The 18,060-nt window shown below is 45.3% G+C and overlaps 1 protein-coding gene across 3 annotated transcripts in view; it reads right to left on the bottom strand.

The window, feature by feature from the left end:
* Window positions 1–18,060, bottom strand: part of HEG1 (heart development protein with EGF like domains 1) — an 82,444-nt gene that overhangs the window by 54,791 nt on the left and 9,593 nt on the right. For all 3 annotated transcript variants that reach the window (XM_019738982.3, XM_074330619.2, XM_074330622.2), the window contains exon 2: window positions 1,255–1,542. In XM_019738982.3, coding sequence (XP_019594541.3) covers window positions 1,255–1,542 — 288 coding nt within the window. The remainder of the gene's footprint in view (window positions 1–1,254; window positions 1,543–18,060) is intronic.

Below are 18,060 nucleotides of genomic sequence, written 5' to 3'. Positions count from 1 at the left end.
AATGGAACATAAAATACTTTCATACATACTCTTTACAGAATTGAGCGCCCAACCAGACCTCCTGTCACTAAGGTGTGAAGCATGGGGCACCTTTGATGGCTTCCTCCTCTATATTACCAAGTCCTATCCATCTCCCTTTATGAAGAGTCTTTATCAGTCTCTTCCTCTCCAACCCTGAGGTCACCAGGCCATATTTTAGCAGCTGGTGTCTGGGTTTCTGTGTCTGCCTGGGTGGTCCCTGACTGCAGGCTCTCTCTGTCCCATCTCCCACCCAGATATCTTACACCGGCCTACCAGGTGAATCCTCCCCAAATTTGCTTTAATCATGTCACTGTCATGTTCACAAACCTTAAGTGACTCTTCCCACCACACCACATTTAAACTGTCAGCCCTTTAAAGTCCTCCATGATTGTCCCTAATCCATCCACACAACTGCCCTAGCTGAGGCTCCTCTACTCTGTATGCGACTTATACCTTCCCTCAAGGGAGGATGCCGCCTGGAAGCCCCGTAAAGAGCCCATGCTCTCTCCTCTGTGTCTTCACCACATGGTCGGGGCACCCATTCCTCAGCCACCCTTCCACCTGGCTCAGATACACAGACATAGACTCAAATCCCAGCTCTGAAACGTGTGAGCTGTTTGACGTGCACCCGTTGGATGAATTAACTTCTCTGAGCTGTAGTTTCCAAATTCCTAAGATGAGAATAATGTGACCTCACCGGCTTGCTGTGAGAACTGAGAGACTAGACATGTTGGTATGCAGTAGGGACCTAATCAACGCTAGACTTCTTTGTCTTCCCTTCCTCAATCAAATCTTGCTTATCCAGACCCAGCCCCTTCTTGACATCTTACAGTAAAAGTAGCAAACCACCAGCTGTACAGACTGGAGTAAGAACCACCATTTGAGCCACTTCAACACAAACATGCAACCACGCGGCCCACCAGTCCTGGTACCTGTGAGCCTGCAGCGTGTGGCAGTGCAGCTGGATGCTGCTTGGATCCAGACTGGCCATGGAGGACACGTTCCATGGGATTGGACAGGCCTCCCAGCAAATCTGCACCCTTGTCTGGTCTATACTCATACCTGCTAACCACAGTGTGCCACAGATGGAGCCAAAGTCATGGGACTGAGCCCCAGTCCAGGACCTAAAATGGATGCTGAGGCGCAGGACGGGGGAGGGGGAGACTGGCAGAAATTCTGTTTTCTAGGACTGGACATACATGAATGAAATGAGCATCAGCAGCATACACTGACCTAAGGTGCTGCTTTGGGAAGTCAGAGCTGTCGCTATCGCAGGCCCAATAGGGGAAACGGTGACATTTGTTCTCCTTGAAGAGCTGTTTCTTCCTCTAGCGTGTGCTGTTTCAGTTTGCGGAGTAAAGTTTTCTGGAGCATCTGAAGGAGCATGTCTCTTGCTGGGGGTCTGAACCATCACACCCTCTTTGGAAGCCACTGTGGAAAAGTCCACTTGATTCTGAGCAAAGGTGATGTTTTCTATGTGGGGTTCAGTGTTGTTTTCTGCCCAATGGTTCCTTACAGTAGCTGAAACAATCAGAAAATGGATCAGTGAGAACTTGCTGGCTTTTGCAAAGAGAAGAAAACCTTCAGAAACAACACCACGAGCAGATATATGAATAAGGAAGTGGACTCAAATAGAATAATTTCACCTTTCCTTCCCCACCCCCCATAGTAATTATCCTTGTAATTCAGTGGAAGAAATTATGAAGCAACAATAGTATATAGGATTAAATTTTACAGTAAGAGGAAATTTTACAGAATTATGAAGATTGATAAAAAGAGATCAACGTGCAGCTCAGGGAAGAGGACTTGCACCCCTGGCATCTGGGCAGGTTCCAAGAGGGGGATGGGGGGACGAGGTCAGATGTGAGTGGAGGGTAGGAAGCTCTTTATTAGTAGCAAGGCTGTGAACTGTGCCTTCTTGGTGGTAGACGGTAAAAGCTGGCAGCTTTTAATCCTGAGACCTGCTCTCACAGGCCGGAGGTGGGACATGCACAATTCCGGAAAAATTCATGAAGGGTTTGGCAATATTACCAAAACCTTAGTAAATGTAAATAAGTGTGATGCAGTAACTTTATAGGACGGGCGGGAGGGAAGAGAAGAGAAGGAGGAAAGGAAGAAACTAAAAATCCTATAGCAGATGAAACCAGTTGCAGTACAGCCACATGAAAAGATATTAAGAGGTCATTAAAATGATGCTATAAAATAAAATAAAGATATTCTACAGGTGCCATTGAGTTAAAACAACAGGCTTCAAAACAGAATTTAGAATACGATCTCGTTTTGTTAAAAAAAGAAATAGTAATAGCAATTGTGTGTGTCCGTGCCAAACACTGATGCAAGCACTTAGCATGCACCCCTTCATTCCATCCTTGCACAATGTCGGAAGTAGGTGCTCTTAGTATCACCCCCACTTTGCATGGGAGGCAAAGAAGGCCCAGAGAGGTCATGTCCCTTGCCAGTCACCAGGCACCTGTGCTCAGCGGGAAGATAACGTGCTGGAGAGGAGCGTTAGAGCAAATCCTCCTATTCTGCCTTATTTCCAGTTCAGGGGTGCTGAGGAAATGTTGCTTATTAATATGAACTGTTACTTGAAGTTTATAAATTAGGAATGTATTTATATTAGTCAGAAAAGATTTTTAAGTGATTATTTACTTCACTCAAGATGATGGCAAAGAGGGCATTAGTTTGAAACATGAGAATGAAGTTAAAGTTGAGGGTAAAATGGGGCACAGCGGAAAATCATCTTGGAGTATTAAGTGTCATTTATCAAGGCAGGGGGTTCAGAGTCTGGGTGGGTGGGACACCCAAGTCCAAGCCTCGAAAGCTGCCCTGTTACTCTGGAGAAGTCTACACGTTACGGCCACAGCTTGGAAGTCAGAGCCAGGCCACTGCGGGGGTGCCAGCCCCTGAAAGATAAAAAAGCAAACAGCATTCTAAGAGCTATGTCCCTGTACATCCAAACTATTACGGATGTGAATATGGAATGCATGCGCTAATTGGGGCATGGACTTGAATGAGTTTCTAGAGAAAACAATGATGAGGACGAGGACCATCTGAAGTTACTGCTGATTCCACTGCTCCTTGAAAAGCCCATTTTGATTTTCTCTCTTTGGGAATGATATTTTTCTTTCTGCTTAGTGCTGGGAGCCATGGGTACTGTTGAGAAACCTCTGTGGCAATGAATGAAGTCACTTCTATCTACATGAGTCAGGCAGAAATGACCAACCATCTGACCAGTAGAGGCTGCAGGCAGAACCGACAGGCTCAAAATACAGCGCAAACACGTGAGCGCGTATGTACTCACACACACTCCCAAAAGGAACAAGTTATCTCCTAGCTCAGCACTGGCCAAGAGATGTATAAAGTGAGCCACAAATGTATCTTTACATTTTATAGTAGCCACATTTAAAAATAAAAAAAGGTGACATTTTAATAACTATTTTATTTAACCCAATATATCCAAAATAGTATCATTGCAATATCTAATTAATATTACAAATTACTGAGATATTTTACATTTTTTGTATTAAACCTTTAAAATCCTGTGAGAATTTTTCTAGCCATGCTTTAAGGCTCAGTGGCCACATTTGGCGAGTGGCTACCATATTGGACTGTGCAATTCCAGATGAATGATTTTCACTTTTCTCACTCTGGTCTACTCCTACCAGAAGCAGTGGCGTTGGAAGGGTGGTGATTATAAAAACTTCCATAAGAGATACTGACAAACTTTCCTAAGGGAATCATTTCCTCCCCCAATCCCTTGAGATTACTGTTTTCATGCTTCCTATTCTGTTTCCTGTAAGTGATAATTAACAGAAGCTTCCTGAAGGGGGAGGGAAGTTGCCCAGGCATCTAGGCTCCTCTGGGGCCCAGCCCCAGAAAGGCAAGGCGTACACTCATCCAGAAACGGGATGTAGAGGGGTGTTTCCAGGGGTAGCTGCAAAGCCCCTAAATTGAACTTGAGACTCTGGGGGTGTAGATAGCAGTGACCCATAGGACATGTTCCCTTTGTTCTTCCTATCTGAGCTGCCAAGGCAAGCTGGCCTCCAGAGAGGAGGTGAAAGAAAGGGTTTGAGGATGTTTTCTTTATCTTCTTGATCAACTGGGCACAATGAGAGAACTTATTCTCAAAAGAAGCCAGGAAAAAAGTGATTATGACCATATATATATATATCGTCACAGGATGTGGATGGAGTACAGCACAGGGAATAGAGTCAATGGAACTGTAACAGCTATTATGTACAATGTATAAATATGACGTGTATATATATGATGTCAGAGGGGTAGGAGATTGGGGGAGGGGGGCTATCACTTTGTGAGGGGTGTAAATGTCTAATTATTACATTGTTTTGTACACCTGAAACTAATAAAAAAATAAAAAAGGCTGACAATATTAAAAAAAAAAGTGACTGTGGGGAGGCGGAAGAGATTCAAAACCCATGTCCCAAAGCCGGCAAGCCACAAGCAAAGGGAAGGAAATGAATTTGGGGTATACTTCTATTATACCGTACGACAAGTGTGGCTGGGCCTGAGAAAGCAGCAACGTCTCCTTCTTCAAAGACAAGGAGTGGAAGTCCCAGACCCTAGTCAAGCCAAGGAATTTCACTGTAGTCTCCAAAAGGAAAAGAGTGGCCATGTGAAGACAGGACATGGCTAGCACTGACCCACACTCTCTCCCTGGAGGGTTGACTGAAGATGCAAGAAGACAAAAATGCACACTATAAACAAAACTAAAAGGCAGACAATAGTCCTGCAGCATCCTGATAACTCTGCCACGAAAAATGCTGAATAAAATATTTTTTAAAAATATTTCTAAATGTTGCTGAGTTGACAAGTAAGTAAAGAATCAAATCTTCTGAGGCCAAAAATGAACCGAGAACTGGAATTCACAGAGGTATTCAGGGAGGTGAGCTAACTCTGAAGCCCGCAGCTGCCCTGAGGCATCTATTCAACTTCTGTGACCTTCAACTTCTGGTCTGCTCGCCACAAGGATGGAGGAGACAGCAGACAAAACTCTTGAGGAGGGTATCTGAGAGGAAACTCCTGTAGAAAGCTGGGACCAGGGCTATACGTTGGGTGTAAGGAAACAGAAACAAGCTTGCCCTGTAGAAGGAGACAGCAAGGAAATCTGGCCCTTCAATCTTGGTCTTAGGTGAAAGAAAAATAAATCTCACCCAAGAATTTGTAACCATAAAGCTGACCCTCATGTGAAGTACAAGCTCACCACACCTGTGTGGTCCAAACCTCAAGCCAAGGATGTGTTTAAAAGTGGTTCTAAACCTTGTGAATACACTAGAAACTACTGAATTACATACTCCAAAAGGGTGAATTTTATGGTATATAAATTATATCTCAAATACACAGACACACACACACACACACACTCTATTAATGGGGTAGAAAAAGTGATTTTGAGATACAATGCCTCCAAGTACTTGGCAGAAACAAATGTGAATACTCTGGATGAATATACCTTCAATCCAATTTTGTCATTCACTGATAAAATTCTAGGAATAAAAGATCACGGTCAAAAATCACAAAATGTACAAGGTAAAAAAGCATCCATGGGCAAAAGTCAGCAAATTGGACAAGCAAAGACTTCAAATACTGGAGTTATCAGACAAAAAATATAAGTATATAAAACTGCATGAAAAGAAATTAGAAAATGAAAAGGAGAGAAAAAGAGACTATATAACGGCCAAAAACATTTGAAAGAAATCTAAATGGAAATTCTAGAAATGAAAAAATACAATTACCTGAAATTAGGAAACTCATTAGCAGATTAGATATGGCTAAAAAGAGAATTAAGAATTATAAGGCAGATGATAAGAAAATGCCGATGCTATATAACGATAGAAAATATGAAAAAGAGGTGAAAATACAAGGAAGATAGAGTGAGAGTCCAACATATATCTAACTAGAGTTCTAGGAGATGAGAGAAAAAAGAAATGACAACATTCAAAAGGGTAATGGCTGAGAATTTCCAGAACTAATAAAAAGTATGAATCCTCAGACTAAGAAAGCCAAACAAATCCTAGAAAGCTAAATAAAAAGGAAATATAAACCCCTATCACAGTAAAACTGCAGAAAATCACAGAATGAATATTAGGTCTTAAAAACTACGAGAGGAAAAAAAATGACAAATCATCTACAGAAGATGACAATTAGACGAACAGCTGATTTCTCAAACACAACCATGAAAGCCAAAAGACAGTAGGCAAATATTTTCAATGTGCTGAGAGAAAAAAAAACCTAGAATTGAATACTCAACAAAACTATCTTTGAAAAACATCTTGAGACTACTTTAAAACAGAAACATTTTCAGTCAAATTTGAGTTTATCACCCATGTCCACTAAAAGAAATTATGGAGAATTTATTGCAAGCAGAAGAAAAACAACCCTAGATGAAAGCTATACGATACAACAAGAAATAATGAGGGGAAAAAATGTTAAGTGCGTGCATAATTCTAAAGAAATACTGAGTTTATAAAAATAATTTCTCATTTTGGGGATTAATAAAACAACACAGAGCAAATCCTGGATAACATAAGTTGGGAGGGGATGATGCAAATCATGTTGTGCAGAAGGGTAACTTTAAATTGTGTCAAAAATGCACTTTAAAGTTCCTCAATCTAACCTGAAGGAATAGAAATAGGAGTGTATCACTTCTGAATGATGTTGCTTGAAATGATACAAAATTTCCATGGAGAGAAATCAATGAATATTGCCTAAAACCAAAACAACAAAAAAATCAATAAATAGCAACAGAAGCATGTTATTTAGGGATATGGATGTAATTACTAAAGAAGAAGTTAAAAGGGTTGAAAGTTGTTGATTCTGGGAAGCAGGAAATGATGATGGTAGAAGTGATCAGAGTTTTTATAATAACCTTATAAAACACAGTTGATCTTTAAAGGATGTATAAGTGTGATAAAAATTAAATTAAAAAAAGATGAATAACAAACCGGCATAAATGTCTGTCGCGCATGATAAAAGTTCAGCATTCTTAATACATGAAGAACTCTCAAATTCCTGCGATATACATCTCATAGACAAAGAACATGAACGTGCAGTACACAAAAGAAAATGTGTAAGTGGAGAATAAACATAGGAAAGGACTGTAGGAAAGAAATAAAATACAAAGCCAAACTTTTCTAGTTTGACCTTTTCAAATTTTTATATATGCCATTTTCCTATCAAATTGGCGAAGATTTAAAAAGTTATAATATCTACAATCATCGCCGGTATAGAACACGGACACCTACACGCAGTATTGGTAAGAATTAAATGGCACATACTTTACAGTGAGAAAGTTAGCAATCCACTGCACAAGCCTTAAAAATAGGCAGGTATTTTGACCCAGGAATTCCATTTCTGGAAATTAATTCCAAGGAAATTATTAAGGAAGTACACAAAGTTTCAGGCACAAGGAAGTTTATCACAGCATCGTTTATAATAATGAAAATTGGAAATAACCTAAATTTCTACAATAGGGAGTTGGTTAACTTAATTACAAAACAATAAATTTTTTAAAAACTGACCAAAATATATTATTGATACCGTTTTAGATATGTATTATACTCACGTTCTTTTGTCAAGTGAAAACGTAAATTATAAAATGGTGTGGAACATATGATCCCATGTTATTAAAAACACGTTAAAAAAAAAATGTGTCTCCTAAGAAAAAGAACAAAAAAGGTTGGTATCTTGGTGAAAGGACTCCCGGTGTGGAAGCCACCTTGTAACAGGCTTTCTTTGGTCTCCAGACCGGCCTCCTAAGGTAGGGGAAGCCTGTAGAGTTAAATATAAAGTGGGCTCGTGCAACTTGGGTTTGGTCTCCTGTGCCATGTCGGAAACATAAGCAGGTGAGTGGCCTTTCACTGCCCAGCTGAAGGACTGACGAGTTTCCTTGTGTCTGGGCCACGTGGCCTCTAGACACCTCACCACTCTCAGCATCAGTTGTGGCCTTAGCTGGTGGCCTGATCAAGGAGAGGTGCCAGTGCCCATCTCCCCAGAGCAGCTAGAAACAAGACACAGTCCTAGCTAGGCTGCCACTGCCAGGCCCTGCTGACCTCAGAGCCCTGCTGGCTTGTGATGCCACCTCTACTCTCTTCCCCTTCGTCACGGGGGCCATAGCTGCCTAAACTGGTGAGAAACTCTTACCTTTAGTGTCCCTCTTTATCTAAGGATCCTTCACTTTCTTTCCCTACACACAGGAGGCAGCATAAAAAGTTGCTTGCTTTACCCACACCCTACGAATCCGTGTTCTCTGTGCAAAGATCCTCTCATCTAGAAGAAAAAGAGCCTGCTTCTAGCTCCACGCCTGGATCTAGAAATTCAGTTCTTCATGAGAGGCAGTGAGTAACACACCGACTGTGGGTCAAGTCAGGCTGTCTGAGGGAGACTTCTGGCTCTACCTTACGTGCCCTATGACCTCAGACGAGATACCGCATTTCTCAGCACCTTAGCTTTTTCACCTGTAAAATGGGGACAATAACAGGACCTATCTCACTGGGCTGTAACACAGTACACACATGTGAGAGCTCTCAACAGTATCTGGTACAGCACCGTACACATTAGAGCTATTAAATGGACTTAGGTCTATTAACTTTTAACAAACAGATGTGGGGATGACTTGGGCGGCCCTGCTAATCACTTGTGGCTCAGTCTCCCAATCCTTCTCCAGGCAGCAGATCAGAGCCGGTCCCGGAGGTGAAATCACCCATAGCACCCAGGCCCCCAGGCCCTCCTGGAAGTGAGGAGTGCAGTGTGCTGAAAGGTCCGAGGCTGGCTGAGCGGCTGCTGGGGCAGCTGGTGCCTCCCTCTAGCTCTGCTCCAGGACACTCACCTAGTAAGTGCAGGGAGAACTTGGGGGCACAGGGTGAGGGCCGCCACCACCTCTGGCAGAGAAGCCCCTGACGTCACTGTCCTGGGGTTCCAAAGCAACAGTATCCCACTGTCCCATTTCACTTTGGATGCCCTTCTACCTCTTGTATTGGCTACAATAGGAAGGATTCCTCAGAAACAGCATTCACGAAGCAGGCAGGCTGGGCAGGTGGCACCCCAGCCCGACCCCTCTACCCCTCGAGGTCTGGGTTGTGAACACCCATGTGCTTTTACAGCATTCGTGTTGTATCTCGGGGAGAACAATGGGTCACATGCTAAAACATGTACTGAAGTCAAAGGACAAACCCTCTCAGAAGTCCTCAGTTGCTTAGGTTATTGTGGTTGAATCTTGTTTGTGGTGCGGCTCTTATTTCAGCACAGGTGGAGGCCCTGAGTGGGAGAGGAATTCGGAGTCAAGAGGACAGGACTCAACAGGGACGTACCACATGCAGGGGGAGGTATCAGGGAACCCGATCTGACTCTTGGTGGAGAAGAGACATGGCCCTGGAGAAAAGGCTGCGGAGCTTGGGACGAATGGGGAATGAGGAGAAAGGGCTGTGCCATACCACTCAGGGGAAGCTTCTGGGGTATGAGGGGCACCCTGAGGCACTACTCACCTCACCCATCCCTCTCCCCTGATGGTTGGAGACAACTGCTTAACCCACCACCCCCACCCCACATCCGGGGGGAACCACACCAACTAGTGCCATGTTGAACGATGGATGTCCCAGTTCACAGGTATCTTTTGAGCTGGAAATACCATCCTTCCCTCTATGCTCAGCTCCCTGTGTCAGGCCATCACTTTCCCTTGTACCATGAATGGAGATTAAATTAACAAGAGTTTTATTGCTTTGCCTTGTTATTTTTCTCCCAAGTTGACAACTTCCACTTCTGTAGTGTCTTAATGTCCCGAAACATCTGTTTGTGAACAAACATCATCAGGGACGCTAGCACAGCTCGGGAGTAGGATTTCCCAGGTAGCAGCTGCTACAGGTCAGCTCCTCACTACCCACCTACCTCATGATTTGGGGTTTTTCAACTTGCATTGTTTCTGCGCAGTGGAGTGGGCGTGTACGGAGACTGCTCTGTGTCATCCAAAGAGGCAGTTTCCTCCCAGGGGGCCCAACCCGCCTCCACACTGCACCGCCTACCACTGCAGCAGACCCTGTGTCACATGCTGCCAGCTACAACCTCAGGTTTCGGGGACACAGAGTTGAAGCACCACCCCTTTCTTTTCACTTCCCTCTCTGTAGAATCAGATTTTCCCACCAAGTGCTAAGTGTTTTCACATGTGTTATCTCATTTAATGCACATGTTGGCCGGTCAAGTGGGTATCACGGCACATGGGGAAACTGAGGGGCAGAAAGATTAAGTGACTAGTCAAGGTCAAGGTCATGTGCTCAATGACAGAGACCCAATCTGAACCCAGGTGTCTTTCCACCACACCTCAGTTAACTCCATGACATGGAGCTTTAAGGAGCTGACCAGTGAGCAGGGACAGAAATGTCCCACTGGCCTTCAAACGTCAGCGGTAAACCCTCTGCACTGCCCTGTTTCTCCCTGAGAGGAAGGAGACAGTAGGAGTCACATGGGCTTTGGAATCAGACAGACTTGGCTTCACAACAGCTGCATGTTATTAGCTGGAAGACAGCACAAGAGAACGTTTACAGCAGCTTCAAGCTCAGAGAGGACTCTCCTGGGTAATGAAAAGAAGGACATTAAGAAAGAGTGGAGGCAGAATGGAGAACGAGTTTGAGGGACAGGAAAAGTCAGCGTTCAAAATGTGAAATTTGGGGGGAGGCTGTAACTTTCAAGTGGAAATGCCCAACAGGCAGTGAAAGATTGGGGACCACGGATTAGAAGGAAGGACAAGGAGAGGACATATGCAGGAACAAGCAAGGGCCAAGGACTGAATTAAGGGAAACTTGAATTTGGAGGGAGGAGAAGAGCCAGTGAAAGACACAGATGACAAAAGAAGGACAGAACAAAATTAAAAGTAGGGGCCAGGAAGGCGTAAGAGCTGAGACGCAGCAGAGAGAGGCCGTGGACATCCGGGCTGCAAGAAGAGACCAGTCAACCAAAGTCCCCAGGACTTTACAGAGTGTCACCTGGTAGATGGAAGATGACGGTCAGATTGCTAGGGATGAAGGCTCATCAGGAGAAGTCTCTGGAACCATAAGACACTGCCCCTCAGCTATGGAATTCCCCATCGCTGCCGCCCCCTTGGAGCTTTCCTGGGACCGTCAACCTAGGCACCGCTCCTAGGAGGGCTGTTCTACAGACCAGCGTGGATCTTATACCTGTGAGAGCAGGTTTCTTTGTAATTTTTTCAAATGTTCTTAAGATTCAATTGTTCGTGTAGGGAGGGGAGAAGAGAGCTTTTTAAAAAGAGACTGCTAGTACTCTTTTTAATTTTAATTCCCCTTTTGGTATGTGTAAACCGCAAGAAGAGCAAGACACTGGCCACAGGAAATGTAGGGGAGAATGAACTGATGCTCCTATTCTCAGAGCTGTTACAATTTGCAAAGCACTGTCTACAGCAGGGGTGTCCAACCTGCGGCCCCGCGATCCATTGTTAATTGGTCTGCAGCAAATTCCAAAAATATATTTAGTTTACTTAAATAAACCAGGTGAGGCAATACGTACTTCACCTCGAGTGAGTGGCCCGGCTGTTTGTGTGTTTTACCACATATGGCCCTTGGTGAAAACCGTTGAAAAAAGTTTGGACACCCCTGCTCTGTAGGATAATTTCGGGGGCCTAAATTAACTGATCACATCCTGACATTCTGAGTGGCAAGCAGGACAGGGATTCTTACCCCACTTTACAGAAGAGAAGGCGGAAGCTCAGTATGGAGGTGATGGGCCAAGGGTGACCCCCAAATAAGTGGCAGAACACAGATCCAAGCCGGCTCTTTCATTCCCGGATCTTTCCTAAGCAGCCACCCACAGGAAAACCAGTGAGGACTGAGAAGCAGCTCAGCCAGCTCTTCCCACACTAATGTAGGGCATGTGGCCCTTTTCACTAGCTGGCATCCATAGTGTTTGCATCCTTCATTCTGGCCCAAGTTGAGAAATTGTCTGGGTTGCCTTTGGTGGCCCCATCCCTCTCCTTAGAGACCACAGGAACCAACTCGTCTGACCCTGAGGTGAGAGGACTGGGCCCAAGAGGGACAGTAACAGTTCCAAATCCACTATATAGCCAGTGAGTGGCATCTGTAAATTCAAAAAACTGTTTCATACTCCTTAGGATGGCTATCGGTCAAAAAACTGGAAAACAGCAAGTGCTGACAAGGATGAGGAGAAACTGAGAACTTCTTGCATTGCTGATAGGATGGAAAACGGTGCAGGCACTGTGGAAAACAGTCTGGCAATTCCTCAAGAATGTAAACCTAGATTTACCATATGATCCAGCCATTCCGCGGCTAGGTACATACACAAAAGAATTGAAAGCAGGGAACCAAACCGATAGCTGTCCACCCATGTTTGTCGAAGCACTGTTCACGACAGCCAAAAAGTGGAAGCAAACCAAGGGCCCATCCAGCCACAGACCGATAAACAAAATGTATTTACATACAATGGAATATTATTCAGACTGTTGAAGGAAGAAAAAAGTTCTGGAAATGGTGATGTTTGGGAAACACTGTGAATGTGCTCAATGCCAATGACTTGTACACTTAAAAATGGTTAAAATGGTAAATTGTTTGTTATGTATATTTTACCACAATAAAACAATAGATATTTCCTGAGCATCAACGATACACAAGACAAGGTGGAATCTACCTCGAGGAGTTGACTGCTTCCAAGAAAGCTGAATCATGTAAGTAAAGCCCTACAGTGCCACTGGGGAGTAAGAAGTGGCCCAGTGTGGCAGAGGGTGGCAGAGGGTGCCCTCGGAGTCCGGAGGGCACAGGGCTGAGAGCAGAATGCCATCCGTCCTCCCTGCCCGGCTGCCGCCCTCCCCTCCAGATGGAGGCCCCCCTGCCTTCCTGGCCTTACTGCATTCACCCCTGGAATCCTCTAAATGAGGGGGATTTCAGGCCGGATGGTGACCAGGAGGATATTTGGGGGCACGCAGGAACCTTGGGGTCACAGGGGGAAGGTGGCTGCGACCTCACCAGCAAGGCAGCCACCTCCTCAACTAGGTCACTCTGGGCTGTGTTTTGAAACGCTGCTGCGGATGTAATGATTCTGGGTGGAGGGACGTTAGGAGCCAAATGAGTTTGTGTGAACAAAAGGCTCAGCCCTTGATCTGAACTGTCCAGGGCTCATGGGGAGTTTCGTTTCCTTCCTTGTTCTTGCCTTGAAAGGAGCGGCCCTAAGAAAAACCATATACAGTGAGAAGTATTTGGACTTGAGATCGATGATCTGTATTTTTAAAAAAAAATTCCCCTGGAACAGCCTCAAGTAATGAAAAGTATGAAGTTTACAAGATGTATTATCCTCCCCTCCCTGGGAGACAGTCAGGTTTTGTCCCACCGATAATTCTGTGGAGAGTAAGGCAGGCCGCAGACGCGGGCTGACCTGAGTCTGGGGTCAGGTTTCCAGAAATGGACTCACCCCTGAGGTGGCCTGGGGGCGATGAGTGAGGCAGTCTACCCAGGCAGGAGTGAAAGACGAAGGTCCCTCAAGTGACCTCAAGCTCTTTGCTTTAAAAATAATTCTATAGGCTTAAAAAAAAAAAAAAAAAAATCCTTGAGACAAAGCCCTAGGGTCCAAAGTCAGAAGATTCCCGTTCAATTAAATAAGTAAACAAAAAGGCTTTCTGTGGGGGTGCCTACCTTGTGTGTGTGGGGGGGGGGGTTGGGGGGGGTGTCTACCTTGTGCCTCTGTTTCCTTAGTTCCCTTCAGCCTTTGAAAAAGAAACACCCAGCAGAGGGGCTGAAGAGGAGGGTCTTTAGCAAAGGGAAGCTCCCTGTGGTGCCGGGTGGTGAAGGTGGGGCAGCCAGGGAAGGGGAGCAGGCCTCCCTTTCTCTCGTGTTGTCACCCTAACATGCGCTCACACCCAGAGAGGAAGCTTGGTGGCAGGGCTCCACCAAAGGAGGCCTGCCAGGTTAGCGAAACAATAAAACGGCAAGGAAAAACATCCTGGTTCCGAGGAGGAAGGGGGGTGGAGTGCGGGAGGAGGGGGCAGGAAGAGGGGCCCGCTACAGGGGAGGGCGAGGGGCGAACTGCACGATGGGGCCCTGGGCTTTAAACAGTCACTCGGCCTTGGCGGCTGACTTTTATAAGTTCTGCGGTTCATGTATTCTACAGTCCTGTGTGAAGTGGCCCTGGACCCTAAGGAAATCACAGAAACATCTTGTATCTAGAAAGTTGACAATGTTAGAAAATGTACACGTGAAATGATGTCATGGGAAAAGGGGCCAGAGGCCTGGAATGGGACAGGGAAGGCAGCAGGGTCACTGTTGTCACCGGGGGATGCTGACCGTGGGCCCACCAGGACCCTCAGGGCTTGTATGAGTGAAATCTATTTAAAGAGATAAATTAAAAGTTTACTAAAAGGCTTTTAAAATTAACAGTGGGAAACCTGACACTTGATTCAAATATAACCAATTATTTTAAAAGTCAGTTGTATGCCATACCCAGGTTAAGAAAAAGAGAGAAAGCAGAGGGAGAAGAAAGGAAGGGGGCTGAGAAGAGAAATAAAACAAAAGGGAGAAACTTACAGAGAGAGGGAGAAACAAAGCCAGGGAGAATTTTTTTAAAAGACACCTACCAGAGTCAGGTAACCATTAGGCTTATTATTATAGCAGCCCAAATGTGCGTGGCATTTGCTCCCTGCAGGCGCCGACCGACACACTTGGATTGTCCCAGTTAATCTTTATGACAGCCCCGGGAGGTAGGTACCATTATTATCCCTGCTTTTCTGACAAGGAAACTGAGGTGTAGTGAGATTAAGTCAATTGCCCAAGGTTACACAGTAAATAGTAGAATGAGACCCAAACCCAGGTGTGTCCTACTACAATTAAAATAAATATGGGAATAGAGAAAAGCGAAGGATAAAAAGAAAAGAGCAAAACAAAGACCGAGAGCTCCAGAGAACAGGCAACGTTTTCTGACAAGGAAAGTCAGAAAGCATGGAGGCAGACCCCTCAGGGGGCTTCCAGGACCTCTCTACGGACACCTGGACCCACACTGCAGTCTCATGACGCAAACGGGGTATTACAACTTGACAGCCTACGTCGCCCACTGTCCTAATGGAAATAAGCGTACTGACAGCATTCAGAAGAGGAAAGGAAGACAGGGGAGGAGGGAGGACAGGAGGGAAGGAGGACAGGAAGAGCTGATGGTGATCACATGTGACTAAGAAAAGGGAAGAAATGGAGGCAAGACAAAGATGGTTGAGGTTTTGAATGTGCAGCAGAGAGATTAATGGGACCATTAATAAGCAAAGGGAGGATGGGTTTGGGAAGAGGAAGGGGAGACATATCTGCATGTATAACCATCATCCATTGTGTTGAAAGTGAAGCATATAAACACGTATGTATGTCTGGCAGGCATCTGAAGGCAGAGAACTGGGTTTCTGAAGAGAAGAAAGACAGTTCTGGGAATCACCCCCTCAGGGAACATAGGAGAAGCTGAGCTCCATTCCTGCCATCCTCCCCACCTAGAATGCTTCACTCCCATTCCTTTGGCCTTCTGGCAAAACCTGACTCATTTCTCACAACCAGCTCAGGGGCCACCCCTTCCAAGAAGTCTTCCCCAGACAGAACTCTCCCTCTTGGCTATTGTTTTATCTTGTTATACAATGATAACATATTTGATTACATGTCTATGTCCCTATGAGAGACTGTGGTTCATAGGAGGGGCTCAATAAATGTCCACTGATCTGAGCTGGAGGTAGAAGGTCAAGGGAAGAACTGGGAAGATCACCCCAGTTGGGGGGAGGGAGAGGAGATGGAAAAGAGCTCTTCGCAGCAACCAGAGGCAGCAGAGCAGACACAGAGAGCGAGGACTGCAAAAGGCCGCTGAGATTTCCTAGAATGTTCTCCCTCTCTCCACCTCCTCGGCAACTTTCCACTCATCCTCCTGCATCTACCTTCTTCACAAAGCCCCACCTCACTCGGCGTAATCATGGTGTCTACGTGTTCTGGGAGACATTAGTGACTAACACACACAGCGCACACATGTTTACAAAGCTTGTCCATGCGGATTAACTCATTCCACCCCTACAGCAACACTGGGACGTGGACAGAACTGACATCACCATATCCATGTGACAGACATGGAAACAGGCTCCGAGACAGAAATGTCTTGCCCATGGTCAAAGCCAATGCATAATGTGACTCAAATTAGTTGCTATGTCCACAATTAAAAGTGCTTTCAGGGGTGGCCATTTAGCCCAGTTGGTTAGAGCGTGGTGCTAATAACACCAAGGTTGCCGGTTCGATCCCCAGATGGGCCACTGTGAGGTGCGCCCTCCTTAAAAAAATAAATAAATAAAGTGCTTTCACAGTCATAATTATATTTGTTCTTCCTCAAAAGCCTTGTTAAGGAAGCAAGACAGATACTATTATCCCCATTTTTAACACATGGAAAGTAAGACCCAGAGACATCAGGCAGTTAATGTCACATAGCTAGAAAGCGAAGGGGTTAAGACCAAAAATCCTCCGACCCTGGCAGAACTTTTGACCCACCACTGGCATCTCCCTTCCCTACCTCTGCCAGTGGCTACAGACAGCAGCACTTCATTACCAGGAGGCGTGACTATACATAATTCCTAACAAACCACAAGAATCTATCTACCCTGTATGGATGACCCTCTTCAAAGAGGTCCCACTAAGACATACTTATATTCCAACAATGCTGTAATTGTTCAAGCTGTTTTCTAAAATTCTGGGATTTTCAATATAGCCTGTCGAATATTCTCTTGGCTTTCCTGAATCATGACACATTTGCACCTCTTCATAATGGATTTGGATTATTTTAGAAACAGATGAAAAATCAAAGCCCAATCTAGTGACTGATGCAGGAGATTAAGATGGGTGACCCCATTTTGGATCCAAGAAGTGGTTTAATCGCAAAGAAACACCAGTGGGTTGCTTGTGGCCCACACCCTGGCTATAAAGGAGGCTCCCAGCTCGTGCAAATGCTTTTGAGGTGTGTGTCAATAACCTCCAAGGGTTCTCACCGGAGGAGAACACTCACTGCCCACAGAGGTCCCAGTAGGATCGATTTTTAAAGGCTTATTATTTTGTGGCAACACCTCACAAACTGTTTTTATTGAATCCTAATTACTTCGTGTGTGTTAATCTGGTCTCTTCAGATGGTTATAGGCAGGGGCTGTAGCACTTAGCTTTTCTCACTACAAATCTTGCACTTTCCTCTCTGCACATGAAGCTAAGGATGGAGAGAGAGTTCTAGGAATACCAAGGGGTGAGGTTGGCAGGGGTCCAGGGTGAGGGAGGACCAGGTAACAGAGGTCCTTAGAAGGGGAACTCGAACTTGTCCCCTGACCAAGTGGAGGGGGTGCTATCATCAATACAAGGGTCCGGATAAACAGGCATTGGTTTCAGTAGCATCACCATTGCCAGTATTTACAGAGCTCTCCTGCCCAGGCACAGAGCAACCTACTTTACAGGGTACATGGCACTTACATTCCCTGAGCAAGGCCTATGAATAGCCCATTTGACAGATAAGAAACTGATGGCACAGTGAGGCTGAATAATCTACCAAGGTCCCCTAGCTGGCAAGTGGCACTGTTGGAGTTTGAACTGAGACTGTCTGACACCCAACCAAGACCTCCCCAGGTCTGTGACTGCAAAGCCCACACCCTGGAAAAGATGATCCCAGAAAAAGTCTCACCACATGGCAGCAACAATTGCCCTGGTGGCCCCAGAGGCTACAGGAGTGAAACTCATCCCCAAGTAGAATCTGTTTCCATCTCCTCCTACCTACCAGCCAGGGAAGGAAAATGGAGTGGTTTCCAATACTGGCCTAATGTATGATAAACACTAGTCACACCCTTGCACAAGGAACAACATTCCAGATTACAACCAGGTGTCTCTCCCCTGGATTCTTGCTACTCCTTCCTGCAATGGGACTGCTTCAGTCCAGACGGCCTAGGATGGTGGCAGAGCCAGCTGGCGAGCTTGACCTTGGTCTTTGCTCTCTTCTCATCACTCATCTTCCTCCCTGGTCTTCATTTCCCAA

Source organism: Rhinolophus sinicus, chromosome 17 (genome assembly GCF_057876585.1).
Source record: "Rhinolophus sinicus isolate RSI-liver-muscle chromosome 17, RSI-T2T, whole genome shotgun sequence".
NCBI classification, from domain to species: Eukaryota; Metazoa; Chordata; class Mammalia; order Chiroptera; family Rhinolophidae; genus Rhinolophus; species Rhinolophus sinicus.
Note: the sequence above shows the minus strand (reverse complement) of the source record. Positions and strands in the feature narration are given on the sequence as shown.